The 14,804-nt window shown below is 40.1% G+C and overlaps 1 protein-coding gene across 3 annotated transcripts; it reads right to left on the bottom strand.

The window, feature by feature from the left end:
- Positions 1-57: 57 nt before the first annotated feature.
- Phrf1 (PHD and ring finger domains 1) lies at positions 58-14,243 on the bottom strand. 3 transcript variants are annotated; one of them, XM_083088806.1, is made up of 14 exons: positions 13,386-14,243; positions 12,938-13,115; positions 12,630-12,704; positions 12,469-12,538; positions 12,002-12,390; positions 11,602-11,829; positions 10,837-11,376; positions 9,429-9,673; positions 3,535-9,106; positions 2,972-3,425; positions 2,723-2,820; positions 2,498-2,626; positions 2,261-2,382; positions 58-2,083 (listed from the first exon to the last, which is right to left on the bottom strand). In XM_083088806.1, the coding sequence occupies exons 2-14, from the start codon at positions 13,067-13,069 to the stop codon at positions 2,065-2,067; spliced, it is 8,073 nt and encodes a 2,690-aa protein (XP_082944932.1). In that variant the 5' UTR covers positions 13,070-13,115; positions 13,386-14,243; the 3' UTR covers positions 58-2,064. The 3 variants fall into 3 exon arrangements, with proteins under 3 accessions (XP_082944932.1, XP_082944931.1, XP_082944933.1); XM_083088805.1 differs by having other exon boundaries at positions 13,382-14,242; XM_083088807.1 differs by having other exon boundaries at positions 12,029-12,390; positions 13,382-14,240.
- Positions 14,244-14,804: the final 561 nt, after the last annotated feature.

Genomic DNA, 14,804 nt, shown 5'->3' with positions numbered 1-14,804 from the left:
TTAATCTCACACGATCTCTGATCATTTATTCCGTAATGTTAATTAAATGAAAGCAAATTTGATAATATTAAACTCTTTATTCTCCTTTCGTTTATGTACATTACTATTTAGTACAAAAGAGAGTTCATACACACAAGAATTAACGAGCTTTTCTCGAACGTTTCTCGAAGGACATGGATTTAACATCATTTTACTAAATATTCTATATAATAAAGATCGTGTCACATATTTCGCTCAAATTCACCAACCAGTGTCATATAAACATATATATATTCATATATGTATGTGTTCCAAAGAGGATGCAATTTCCGCTATTATGCATAAAAAGTATAAAACTTATCCATATAGTGTTTTGTACGACATAAGCATACAATTTGGTTGTAAAATGTACAACAGAATTTTACATATTGTAGCTGTAGCATTAAATATATGTGTGTATATTTATAATAACACAATTTCCCAATATTAAAATTTCCACAGAGAATGCCCGTTTTCATTATTAATGCACACAATCATTTCTTTAAAATCATTGAAGAACAAATGTAAATGATCAGATTTTTTTCTTCTTTTTTTATATTGTGTTCTAGAATTAATTTTATATTCTCATCAGTTAAAAAAGCCACCGTGTATTAATCTTCAAAACGGACATCCACTGTATTCTGTCAAAATTTTTTATATGCACAAAAGTTGTAACTATAGCGTATGCATGCTATTTATATTTACTGATGTAAAAACTCACGATTGATGATTATATCTCTATTTCAACGCATTATATATTTTAAAACATCAAGTGCCTTTCAAAAAAATGAAGATTTTAAATGTGTGTAGTATATGTGATCGCATCCCCTTCTTAGAAATAACATGACAGATTCACACATGCTTCTTTTAATACAGGTTTGTATTTCATTAGTATCATTACATGTATATGTGTGTGTATAATGCAATAATATATAATTAATCATTATACATGAACTGTGAATTAACCAACCATATTTGACGCTAAACACGAGATGTAAATATGGTTTACAGTATTCACGAGACAGTGCACACATTTTTTTTCCCGAAATATACAAATGAAATGAATTATAGAGAGGGATTTCGATGTTCTACAATTCTCTCGTACCGTTGAAACGTAATATAAAAATAACCCTTTCGAGTAGTAGACACATGAGTCAAAGGCAACACAAGCTTAAATCAGATTCACATACAAAGATGACGCGCTTGGGACAATTTTATATGATTTTTATTTACATTTAATTTGCTGATCAATGAAAACATGTGCATCATGTGTATATATGTGTATATGTGTGTGTGTGAAATCATTCGTTTACAGAGTATAAATAGTAACCAAGTTACCGCATATCTTGCTTATCGAAATGAACTCGTATGAAAAAGACTTCCACAGGCCATTTTACTTATCTATAATAGTAAGTTTAAGAATCTATTAATTTTACAGTGCAAGTGTTGCTGGGAAAATACACAATTGGCGATCCACTTTCTCTTTCATGTATAGCGATTCGAATTGCTCTTGAGCATTCTTCTGTTCTTCTCTGGATTACAATTTCACATTCTCTAAATATATGACCTTATCATACACTAATTATATTTCCTAGTTTAAGGATCGTTGATCGAGATCTCCGAATCCGAATTGGGGAGGCACCGCAATAATGTACGGCCATACATTCTCGGACAAAGATCGTACATCGTTGAGCGCCTTCGCAAATATAACGCGCAAAGATCGTGTCTAAACGTTAATATTTGTGGATATCTATAATATCGATCATTCACACAATCATTCAATTTTTTACTTATTCGATCATTCATTCGCTCTTTCTCTCTCTCTCTCTCTCATTCATATGTAAACAGATAAATAAAAATATTACGCTTATAGAATAATGAATTATGTATGTACACACAATACATGTTGCGCTCGTCAATATATATTTATATGTATATACGTTGTTGATTCACTTACCACTCAGAAGATAGAATGTGTTTTAAGGTTTAAGAAGAGGCGCCTAACGATGAAGAAATTTCTAATACGCTAGGATTGCCAATACGTGATCAACTCCATAAAGTCTTCCTGCAAATTTCACTAAGTTCAGTTGTAAGGAAACATAAGAATAAAATGTTGATTTCATTGACGAAATCGAATGAATGTACACATTAATATAGTGATATTTAAACACGAGATTATTTTCAACTTATTATTATAAAAAAATCACACATATATATCATTGTGCTTTCGTACTTTACTTACGTAGGTTTTGTTATCTTGGCAGAAGAAGATTTCTTCTTGTTATTTCGACATTTTCTTACATATGCTTCTATTAGATGCGCTATCTTTTTAGGATTGATTTCGCCTGTTTTATTATGACATATCTGCAACATAATTAAGATCTCTCTTGTCATCTGTATTGTATGATTGGATTTATACATATTTAATTCTGTAATATTGTCTTTAATTGTCATAAATTACAATTTAATGTGTTCACACCTTAGGTACAGCTTTGCGCATGATATCTTTGTATTCTTCTTTTGTCACATGTTTTTTGGTGTAATGGGGTTTGAGAACTAATTTCACTTCCTCCACCACTCTCTCTTGCCGGTTTAGTTTCTTAAGAAACTGTAATGATAAAAGCATAGGTTTCTATACTTTCGCACATTTAACAATTTACACATGAGATTTATGTAAAATTATACATTAATATCATTGACATACTTTGTCCTTGACTTGCATTTCTACAGCAGAACTAGGAAGATCGTCCAAGATTTGGAGCTGATTTTCGTCCATTCGTACGCCAACTTTGGGATTGGTTGCTATAAATACGTAATTTGATGAAAACTCGTAAAAAAAATCAAAACTTTGAACTCGTAACACATTTACTATACAAATAATAGTATATATTATATTATTCATATATAATAATTATTAGTAAATTTGATATATCATTTGGATAAAAATACATACACTTTTTCGTCTTTTCCTTGGCGACTTTTTTGCTTCTACTCTTGGTTGTAGTTTTGACGGGCGGCAATATTCCACTAAACAGTGCGTCGAAGGCGTCCTTCTTCTCCGCGCTTTTGTTAACCTTCGGCGCGGTAGTTTTAGCAGCTGCTGGTAATGGTGGTGCGTTTGCAACGGGTGAGTTGTTGAAGTTGGTGGGACTAGGCGGATCGAAGAGACCGTCGCTCAGAGTCGATCCCGGTGAATACGGCGATGACATATCGACGACGTTGTCGTTTGTCATATCTATAGGCGCATCACTTCCGTTTTGACCTATCGTCGAACTGTTTTTGTTCTGAGTAGATTTGGAAGATCGCGCCATGGTGGATGATTTTGCAGAATTTGCGAATACATTAGGGAGTTGCGGCCTGTCGTTTGTACGTTGTTTCATCTGATTACTCGGCGAGATGCGATTAGACTGCAAAGGAAAAGTCAGGTAAAAAAATTGTCAACATAATCCGATAGTACATTTTATTAAATTTATTTCACTGAATTAACTAAACTTTAAATAATCTTAGATTCTGTACCTGTAACAACGTTCTCTGTGTGGTATTGGTTGTGCTAGTGTTGAAGCTCCTCTGCACCGCGGCTGCCACCGTTGCTAGCACAGGATTAATGGTAGCGAACGGATTGGCAGTCGATTGCACATTCGATTGCGGATTCTGCTGAGTCTTGGGAGGAGGACTGTTGCACGATTGAGCTATGTCAGTTTGATTCTCCGGCACAGGAGAAGCCGCGGAGACGTCCCTCTGCGGCGATGGTCTCTTGATAGTCACCATTGATATTATTTTTGGTTTCTCCATCGGTTTCTCCTGACTAGGCTGATCCTGCTGCTGGTTCGGCTCATCCAACGGCAGCGGAGCGTCCACTGTTCCATCATGCTTCCTCGGCGAATTGCGCTGCGCTCGATCGCGATCATCATTCGGCGTAGCTTCTTGACTCGCATCAGGCGTCGGAGATCGAGACTTGGTCGGATCGAAAGGATCATACGCATCTGGTGAAGTCGGTGGAGACGTGGGTGGTTCAGGTGGTGTGTTGGGTCCAATCTTTAGACGTAGTTCCAGCTCTTCTTGTGCTCGCATCTCCAGCTCTTCTTCAACCCGCTCATCTATCATCTCTTCTTCCTCTTCCTCCTCCTCTTCTTCTTCTTCCTCCTCTTCCTCTTCCAATAGCGGATTTATTAAGGACGGTCTGAGATTGCTAGGTTGCTTATTTATGGAGAACTTAATCTGAGGCTCTGGTGGCGTCTTTGGACCCTGCGAGACAAACTGTTCGCGCGGCGGTGATGCCTGTGACGGCGGGCATTGCTCTGGCGATGCAGCAAGCGCCTCCTGCGCTTGTTTGTCATCGTCGTCGCTCAGCACGATAACATCGCGCGGGGATGGCGTTTGCTCACGGAACGGCGATTGATCCAGATCGATGACAGCCACGGGCTTCTTCGTCGCCGCGATTTCCGCCGCTTTGGATTTCTTTTTCTTATCCTTCTTCACCTTAGGCGACTTGGATCGTTTGTCCTTCGTTTTTTCCTTCTTTGATCGCTTCGCGGAAGGTACGGAGGATTCTGTCTGAACTGATTCTCTTCTTCGGCGTTTTATTGGTGGCACCAAAGGAATAGTCTGAGGCAGTTCCGGCGTAGTCACTGGATTCGTTTCATTGTCCTTGTTAAAGCACACACTTACTAGTATGTTATCACCGCTGGCGAATACTTCCTTAGATGGTGGCGGGGTTCTATTTCGCTTGCTCTTTCGCCGCTTTTCCATCTCCTTAGACTTTCGGCTCTCTTTCCGGCGCTCTTTCTTCTTCTTCTTTATCGCTTCTTTGTTTGTCAATATGACAGTCAAGTTCTTCGGCGAAACGCTATTTAGCACGGGCGGTGGCGACCAATTACGCGATCCAATTGGCTCTTGCTGGATGTGCGGTGGCGTCTTAGATCTCGATCGTGACCAAGACGGTGTCCATTGTGCGCTCCATGAACGTTCGTGCTCTTCTCGCTCGCGCGGAAACTGTTGCTCGTGGTCGACGCTCTTCTCATTCAACTGATCCCAATTCCTATTGCGATCTCGATCTCGCGAAATCGATCTACCCTTCGATCGGGATCGACTATGCATTTTTCTTTTGCTGTGCTTTTTCTCACGTGACTTGGATGACATCCTCTTCGGCGATTTGCTACGCGATCTCTTGCGATTTCTCGAACGACTGCGTGACTTGTATTTCTTTGTCTTATCCTTCCGTTTGTCGCGCGATCTTGACAATGATCGCCTGGATCGTCGCCTGGGTGACAGCGATCGTTGTCGTTTACGCGATAGCGATCGCGATCGTCTTCGAGAAATCGAGTGTCGTCTGGATAGAGATCGTCTACGCGAAATGGATCGTCTTCGCGAAGTCTTGCGTTTGGCACGAGATGATGACCTCTTGCGTGAGATTGAACGACACGATCGGGAATACGATCGACCGCGATCTCTCGACCAAGACAATCGAAGACGAGATCTGCTCCTGGACCGTCCCTTCGAATATGATCGACTCCGTCGATCCCTCGAGCCCGACCGAATCTTGTCCGACGAGCGACTTCTTGATCTGCTTCGCGACTTCTCCCTGATATCTCTACCGTACTCATCCTTTCTTGGCCGAGACGGTTTCTCAGCTACGATCTTTCTCACGTCGTACCGCGGAAGTTCCTTTCTCTTCTCCTTCTTCTTACCTACCTCCTTCGTCTTTTTCTTGGAAGACTTCTCCTTATCTTTGTCCTTCTCTTTCTCCTTTGATTTGGATCGTTTATCCTTATCGCGATACGGTCTTTCTTTCGTGCTCTTTGAAAGCTTTTTCCACGCGACCAGATTATCTGATGAAATGTTTTCCTTGTTTTTCTCCGTACTTTCTTTGTTTTTCTCCTTTTTGTCTTTCTTCTTTTTCCTTTTGTTATCCTCTTCTTCTTTTTCCTCCTTGGATTTTTCACGTTCCTTCGCGTTTAGTTTGCTCTCATCCAGTATTTCACCGTCTTCCATTTCTTTCTCCTTGCGTAACGCCAAGGCGTTTAATTCTTCCTCGAAATTTATCGCCTCATCGGTCTCGGAAATAGCCTCGGTACCTAATTCGGCGTAACCGGCTGGTGGTGTCCTACAATCGTCGAGATCATCATTCGTCTTATCTTTTGTCGGGGTGATTGGTTCTAAACCGACCTCGAACGATGCCGCGCGTCGTTCCGATACTTGCGCATTCTCGTCTCTCACAGGTAACTCGTCTTTGCAAGGAGTGTAAGCGCCATCCGAGTCCCAGTTGTTATCGATTGGTGCAGACGGCTCATCGTCCAACTTCTCCTTTTCTATCGGGAATTGCTCGATCTCGTCGTCTACAACCGTTTCCGTCGAAAAGCTCGCTTTCTCCTGCCGCTGATCCGACGAATTCGGATCCTCATTAGGATCACTCGATGCTTTGTCGTCATTGTCGTTATCGTCGTGATCCACTTTAGCGGGTTTGTCACTACGACTGCTCGGCGAACGATCATAGTCTTCGCTGCTCGATTCTCGCTCCTGCAAGTCATCATCACATGCGCTCGCTTCCTCTTGTAATACATCGTTCGAATGGCTCGATACAGCTTTGCTCGTTGTTGCATCGCTGCCTTCCAAATCCTGCGAATTGCACTCTATATTCAGTTCACCGTCATCCAACTTTTTTGGAGATAGCCGAAAAGTGGACGATATCGTACTCTCTTCAACTGCAATGTTTTCATCTGCCGTTGCTGCTGGTCGCGGTGACGTTTCCCGTTCGCAATCTTCTACTTCTTTCCTACTGGGCGACGCGACGTTAACACGTCTCGATTTCATCTCGTCCATCTTTGCAACCTCCTCGTCCGACGAACTCTCCGAACCGATCTCTTCGCTCTCGCGTCGATTAAATCGGAGTGGCTTCTTCTTCTTAAACGAGCTTGGCGTAGCGATTTCTGTCGACGGATTTTTTTCGTCTTCTTCGGCAAGTTGTGGCCCTATCAATTGATTTAATGCTATCGACGATCCTATCGCTGTGGATTCCATTGTTGACTTGGATGGACTGACAGTCTTATCGCTGTCCGTATCTCGTTCTTGCTGTTGCTGCTCCTCGATTAGCGGTGTCGTCGATACTTTTTTTTGATGAAAACTCGCGTTCTGCGGATTTATGCTGTGATCGTCGGAGTGTAGTCCGCTCAGACGGTTGTTTAGTTTCAGCTTATTTCCAATCTTGAAAGTGATTTTACCGCGATGCAAGTCGTGTGAGATCTTTTTCGGTGGTATCTTGCTCAGAGTTTGTCGCTCTTTCTGCAATGCCTCGACATAAGGATCGGCAGGTTCAGGAGGCACGTCCGGTAAATCGCACGCTTGGACATCCCCCACGATGATATCATCGTCGTCGGGGATATTAGGAGGTAACGGCGGCGGTTGAAGCGGTCCGAGCTGTTGTGACAGTTCCTGTTCCGTGTGCCTGGCTACATCCATAGTCTGCGACGAGTAGATGGAGAAATTCGGACAGTCTGACTGGGAGTCATTGTCGTCATCATCATCATACGCGGTCAGCCGAATGGGTTCCTGTGGCCGTTCTCTACTTTCAGCTGTCGTCGCGGCAACTGTTGGCATCGGAGAATAACTCGTGGTAGAAATCAACAATGGTGGCATCGGTATGTTACGACTATCCAGACTATTTCGCGATGCTTGTACTTTCTCAAGCACCACCTTTTCATCTAGAGAAGCAGCAACATCATCGTTGCTATCACTATCGGCGGCAAATGGATCGTACTTGTCACCGCTCGTCGGCACATCTTTGGGCGTATCCTCTTTATGACTATCATCGATCACCAACTCCTGCTCGCTATCGTTATCCTTGTCACTTCTGGAGTTCTCTTCAAAATCTAACAAGCCGGACGGTGGTTCCGGTGGCGGCAACAGGATCATCGAACCGTTGCTGTGAAGTTCCTCCTGTACATCACTATCAGGTTTGGACGGCGGCTCGATATCGCAATAAATGTCACAGTCGTCGTTGTCCTGGCGCGTAGTAGCTGGCGCGGCTACAGGTTCCGGTACTACGACGCGATCATTCTGCTCGGGAGACGACGATCGATAATTTCGCATCGCGTCCTCAGGTAGATTGACCGAAGATAAACTATTGTGTAGGCGCACCGGCGGCTGCACGTTCAAGTGATCTGGTGCAACAGGTAAAGCACTGGCAGGCGGTATGCTCAACGGAGGAGGCCTGGGCCGGGGAAATCTGTCCGTCGCGTGCGGAAACGGCGGCCTCGGCTCGAAACCGCCACTACCGCCATCCGTATAATTAAACGGTCGCTCGATGGGCGGCGGTGGCGGCGGTGGGAAACGCAATCGCTCATTTCGAAAATGCTGCGGATTACGGCTGCGGAACGGCGGCGGCGGCGCGTGGGCGCCGAACATGGGAGGTCCGCCGCAGTGCTCGAAATTAGGATTGTAGAACGGCGGCGGACCAAAGTCGCGGTTCCCGAAGTTGTCCCGCGGACCGCCACTGCCGGTTCCGCTGCTGTAACTGTGTCTACCACCGCCCGGCGGTAACGAATCGCGACCGCCGTAGCTCTGCCCCCCATGGCTACCGTGTCGGCTATTGTCGCGACCGTAGCCACCTCGGAAGTTGCCTCGATTACCGCCACCACCACCACTGCCACCACCGCCGCAGGGATTGTTGTACATTGGCGCCTGCGTGATATCATTGGGATTGACGTTAGACAGATCCAGTGGTGTGTCTACCACCTTCAAATGATTCGGCTCTTTGCGCTGCGAAATCTCCTTTTCATTTTGCTTCTCCTTCTTTGGACTCTCATTGTTATTAATGCTGTGTTTATTCTCTTTATCAGGATTGTGCACTATTAATGTACCATCGGCCTTTAGGATTACGTCGTCCTTCTTCCTTGTCGAATGCCATAGCTCCTGATTGTTCATTATACTACTTAGCAGATCCATCGCGTTTGCACTTGCCACTTCATCGATTGGATTAGCGATAGTTTTTAGAATGGCGCGACGTCTGATCGACGGTACTGCCGATCGTCGTTGCCGTATATTTATCAATGGGCCGTTTCCAATGGAATATTCATTATCGTCGTCATCCGATCTAATTAAACAGAAATTGAAATTCATTGAGGTATTTAACTGAAACATTACTTATTTTTATGTATATATTTTTTTCCAAAAGATAATTTATGAATAGAAGGAATTAAACATTACATAGCATACTTTCATATAAATATATTCTGCATAAAATTGAAAAATAACTTGCATGATGCAAAATAAAGTATTATTAAAATCAAATGTAAAAAAGTTGCAATATTTTTTTATTTGTGCATGATGATATGACAAAAGAATCGCAAAATATATATCTTAGAAAATATTTACAGAATATTAATATAAGTAAATAGGTAGAATCAATCATTTACCCAGGTGGACTATAATCTATTCCTAGATTATTCCCAAAGAGACTGACTTGGGGTATACCGGCGCTGTATCTGGCGTTGATGAGAGCGCTTTTCTCAGGAATAGTAGCATTACTTTTCATGGTAGGTACGAGCAGCGGCACTTTCGGTTTTTCCATGCCAAGTGTAGAGGCCAATCTTCTTTTTGCTGTATGTTTCTTATTCAGCACGGATGCTACAGTACGCACTCGTCGTTTGTGTTTTCTCCTCTGGTGAAATAGTATAGTAATCTTATATGTTTTTTTATAAAGATTATATGAAATATATGACAAGTAACATATATATTTCTATTTAATATAAAAAGCATCAAGCAATAAGAAAAAAGATAAAAAGCATTTTCTTCAACAATTTTTAATTTGATGAGAAGTTATTATAGGATAAAGAAATAAATTAATAAGTTAGTAAAAAAAAGTAAACAATTAATAGATTTTATTATACTATACCATACTAGTTTTATATTGTAATTGTTAGAGAGGATATATAAACTTCTATTACTATTCTGTAAGTTACTTATTTTAAAAGCAAGAAAATGAAAAGTTCTATAGTTTTTTTTACTGAAATAGATATATCGAATAAGTTTGTAAATTCATTGTTCTTCAAAATTTTTTATTTACATTACCCTCGACATAAATAATTGTATTTTTTCTTCAAGATAGTACTTATTGTATACATGATACAATTAGTTAATGTGTATAAATATATATTTCAAGACTTTATAAAGTATACTCTTTTATTTAATATATTTATATTTTATTTATGAGATTATAGTATATTAAAATATATCATACAAATAAAAAACTGATATTGAAATGAGAAATTAATAATACATATTATTTCTCTCAATTTTAAAGTATAATTAACACTGAAATTTTTAAAAATTTTGGCATCAATATAATAAAGTTATTCAAGCAAAATTAAGAAAAAAAACCAAGTGCATCTAGTGGGAAAATCGTTTTATTTATATAAATTAAGAACAATGAGTTACAATCGAAAAATCTAATTCAATTGAATCTTACGAAGGTGGCATAAAGTATAGTCAGGAAATACAGTAATAATTGGGCAGTGTGGATCGGAAGTCCATGAACATTTAATAATGAGATATGGTGGCGTTGCCAGATGACATATTCCAATCTGAAGAAAGATCTATACATGTTATAACAGAAAGATATAAGTTGCATAAAGATGTATTTATTAATTGTTATGGTTAAATTACTATAATAAAACCTCATGTATTTCATCACAAGATAAAATGATAGCTAATAGGTATAGCTTATCAAAATTTGTAATTGTATATGTATCTGGCAATCTCCACAAGCTTAAATGTTATGTGTTAAGCTATAATTCTACATTTGAGGAGAAATTAGCGATGTACCTTGCGCGTTTTCTTTGTTCTTTTCTTACACTTCCTCCTCGATGTAGATGATGCGACTTTGACATATGTCACTATCTCCTCCTCTTCGCCATCATCGTTCAATTCTGTGATTCGTACCTCTCGAACTACACTACTGTTGCTTCTCTTGGAGTTTTTCACGAGCTTCTTTTTTCTTTTCGTTGTTTTAGTCTTGCATTTTTTGTTCGAGCGCGTAGACGAAGAAGCATTACCTTCTAAACTAGTATTCGGAGAACGACTTCGACTATTGTCACCAATCGAATCAAGGCCGGACGAAGTAGATGGCAAATTCGGATCGATAAATTGCTCGGGAATGTCTGCTGGAGCGTCATCGCGCACTTCACGAGTTTGCACGCTTCGGCGATTGCGAAGGCTAGCAGGTACGTACGTACGATCATCATCAACATTGCGAATATGAGGAAATATTCTACGAAATATGCCTAAACCATTGTCGAATTGAAGGATACGCCGACTGGGACGTCGTGAGCTTATCATAATACTTGGCAAAAAGTTCGTTACAAACTGCAAATATAAATAAAAGAAGGGATTAATATACTTTTGTCAACTACACACACTTAATTTTTTAAATAAATTCTTTTACGTATCATTGGGGCATTTACATTGCAATCTAGGAATTATTTTTGCTTTGTAGAATGTATAATTTATTATTACAATATAGTTAATATTTTAAATTGTGATTATAGTTATATTCGTCGAGTATGAGAGAATAGAAAGGTTCTCTCTTACCATTCTATTATTTGTGTGAATTGTACAATCTGGGCAAAACCATTCCTCTATGGGAACTGCAGTCATTGGAGGTGTTAAACATTCCAAATGGTAGCCACGATCACAATTATCGCAAAGTAACATGCGATCTTCTCTGTCACTTTGATGACATATTTCACAAAATGTTGGATCATCTTGTGCTTGATTTTCAATGCGTGGCACAATTTCTATTGGTACATGTTTTATGATCTAGAATAAATAGAGATAGAAGTGTATATTACAATTGAAATACATAAATTTGTAACTTATTCATTTTATCTTTTTATAGACAATAAAATACTTTTGTAAAGTTCTCTATATTATTCACACTAATATTTTTTAATTTTACTGTTGACAACTGAAAATATATATATATATTTACATATAAATAGTAAACCAAGAGAACTACCTCGCCTCTGAGATTGTCTCTAACATGGATGACAGTGAAAGATTGACGATCAACAGGACAAGTGTTGATGTTTTTACTCCATTCCAATAAACAATCTAAACAAAAGCAGTGGTCACAAGCAGATGGTGTACCAACTTGCTGTTTTCTAAATGGCAGTAGGCATATAGGACATTTTTCCGATTGTTCATCACTACTATCACTGGAGTGGACATCGGCATTGGATGATGAGGAAGGACCGGGATTACCGACTTCCTCTCTTTTTTTAGATAAAACTTTACGCTTAGCATTGTATTTCTTGCAGTCTTCGTTTAATTCATCAGAACTAGAACAATCACTTTGCCATTCAGATGTGGTACTACTATCTGTAACATACATAGCATTGGATATCTGGTAGATAGGTGGATATAAACTTAATACACATTTTAGAACATCATACTAACCACTTTGAGTGGATTTGCTTGCCTCTGATGCGCTACTATCATAATTAGATTCATCCTCACTAATAACTCTCTGCAATAGAACAATTTTGATAAACATACATGATTATTATAATAAATTTAATTAAATATTTATATAAATGTAATGGAATTATAATACTCACATGGTTTTGTCTTCTAATCACAGGTTTAGGTACATCACTATCGTCACTGCTATTTTCTCCTTCGCTAATGACTCTCTGAAATAATGATGAAACCATTTTAGAAAGTGATATATAAATCATTGTTTTATACATAAAATTATATGTTAATATATCTGATCTGAATTATCATAATTTTTAATATCATAATTATATTTGTTTAATATTTACATAAAGCGAAAAAAGATTAAGATAAATAAAAATTTAATTTTAGAAAGAATTTCAAGGTATAATGACTTTAATATATCAATAATTAAGACTTTCATACGTACATATATCTTCTTTTTCCTCCGTGTTTGTACAATAAAAGAGTCATCGCTGCTATCACTGTCGCTGGTGACAATTTTCTTGCGTTTATGAGTATGACGACGTACCATACAAGTATAATCACTATCACTTGACATCTTAACTTTTCCTAAAATTCATATCCACTGCATTTCCCCTAAAAATCTGTAAACAGAAAATTTCGTAATATAAATATCATCTATCAAATCTCAATTTACCTTCCTATTACTTTTCTTAATCCATACAAAAATATTCTACAGCCATAATTTACGCTACTTATCAGGTTGGGATTACAAGTATTTATTTATCAATTATTGCGATAAAAGTATCCAAGCAAGATAGAAGAATCTACACGGAGATTATCCTCTAGTCCTTCAGAGTTACTTGGCTCGAATCCCTAATCTCCGGGAAATAATCGAATGATGAATTACTTGCTACTGCGCGGTGAGGCCCGCTCGTCACTCAAGTCGTCCCTCGCGGCGACAGGCTCGACATCGAGAGCGTCTCGTCCAGACGCGGATTCTGGTCCCGTCGTCGAGATGCAGGTGAACGGCGGACAGCAAACGTGCACAAGTCGCCCCGCGGTTCGTTTTCGCGCCGAACGCGACGATCGTCGACGCCGATAATCCGCACGATTTCGCGAGATGATCGGCTAATTCGAGGGGATCGCTTTACGTAGTTGCTTGTATTCCACGCGTAAGTTAGCAAACGACACGGTAGAGTCTTGACGCTCGATTCCCGTCTCGTTCTGCCTTTCTCACCTCTCTCTCTTTCTCTCTCTCTCTCTCTCCCTCTCCCTCTCTTTCCCTTTTTCTCGGTATCGCTCTCGAGGAAAGTCGCACACTCGTGGACCGGGACACCCCGGTGAATCGCGAACGCGCGAACGTCAATCCCTCGATCTCGTCGAGCGAGCGAGACGGTTCGAGCCGTTCACGTTTAAGAAGCTGCCCCGCGACGTCTCCCTTGACAGAACCCCCGAAAAGGTACGCGTTCTATCGCGAGACTGCGGACATCTTGGATCGCGGACGCCGTGCTGTGTGTGCTGTGTATGTATAGGCGATTCGTTGCGTCACTTCCTGTCTCGCGATGTTCGAGACGCGAAATTGGCCGCTCGCGTTGGCGGAATCCCGATTTCGCGATTGATTTATGTCGACGTGATCGAATGATCAGCGACAGCCGATGATCGGACGTGACGAGAGGACGACGATTCGGTAAGTGTCGCACGTAGTATCGACCGGAAGCGAGCGGACCGTTGATTTGAGGAGGCGCAATTTCGATCGCGAAATTTTGACAGATCCGTGCGAGGCTCCTGTCACTTGCGCGCGAGTTTCTTCCCTTACGATCTTACGTGTGTTCCAGATGTATCAAGATCCTGAAAAAGACACGAAGGACGAGAAGGAAGACCGTACTTGGTCCTCCAATTTTCCCGCGCGAATGTTCTATCATCTTCGTAGACAAGAGAGATGGTATTCGAGTAAATTTTTTGTTTCCTAAAATATAAAAATTAATACAATATATAACAATATTTCTTATCCATTAAGATTTGATACCTAACAATATTTATTTTGGATATTTTTTTAGCAAGAAAATACGGTATCACGTAAAGCCCCTTGCACAATGCTAGGCAACAGGCAATAGAAATAAGGAATAGAAACTATTCACCAATAAATACGCGGAACAGAAAATATTCGCCAATAGGAGCAGAGAATAGATACTATTTCTGTTCTTATTGCCTGTTGCCTAGCATTGTGCAAAAGGCTTAATTGGCTACCAAAACAATTTTTTTAAATCTTGAAAATTTTTCTATTTGACAACCAATCATATGACATCCTATGAATGTGTGTTTTTTACTAG

This window comes from Camponotus vicinus, unplaced genomic scaffold, assembly GCF_025532165.1.
Source record: "Camponotus vicinus isolate PSW18456_S1 unplaced genomic scaffold, iyCamVici1.0 SCAF_14, whole genome shotgun sequence".
NCBI lineage: Eukaryota > Metazoa > Arthropoda > Insecta > Hymenoptera > Formicidae > Camponotus > Camponotus vicinus.
The sequence above is the reverse complement of the archived record's forward strand: the minus strand, read 5'-3'. Positions and strand labels throughout refer to the sequence as shown.

What these genes read in the sequence shown, in the direction of transcription:
- Phrf1 (XM_083088806.1), bottom strand. Translation starts at nt 13,069, where the DNA reads ATGTCAAGTGATAGTGATTATACTTGTATGGTACGTCGTCATACTCAT. An exon ending in TGATTAGAAGACAAAACCAT is followed by an intron (nt 12,539 to 12,629) that starts GTGAGTATTATA and finishes GTTCTATTGCAG; the next exon opens with AGAGTTATTAGTGAGGATGA. An exon ending in CAAGGAAAAGACGAAAAAGT is followed by an intron (nt 2,821 to 2,971) that starts GTATGTATTTTT and finishes ACGTATTTATAG; the next exon opens with CAACCAATCCCAAAGTTGGC.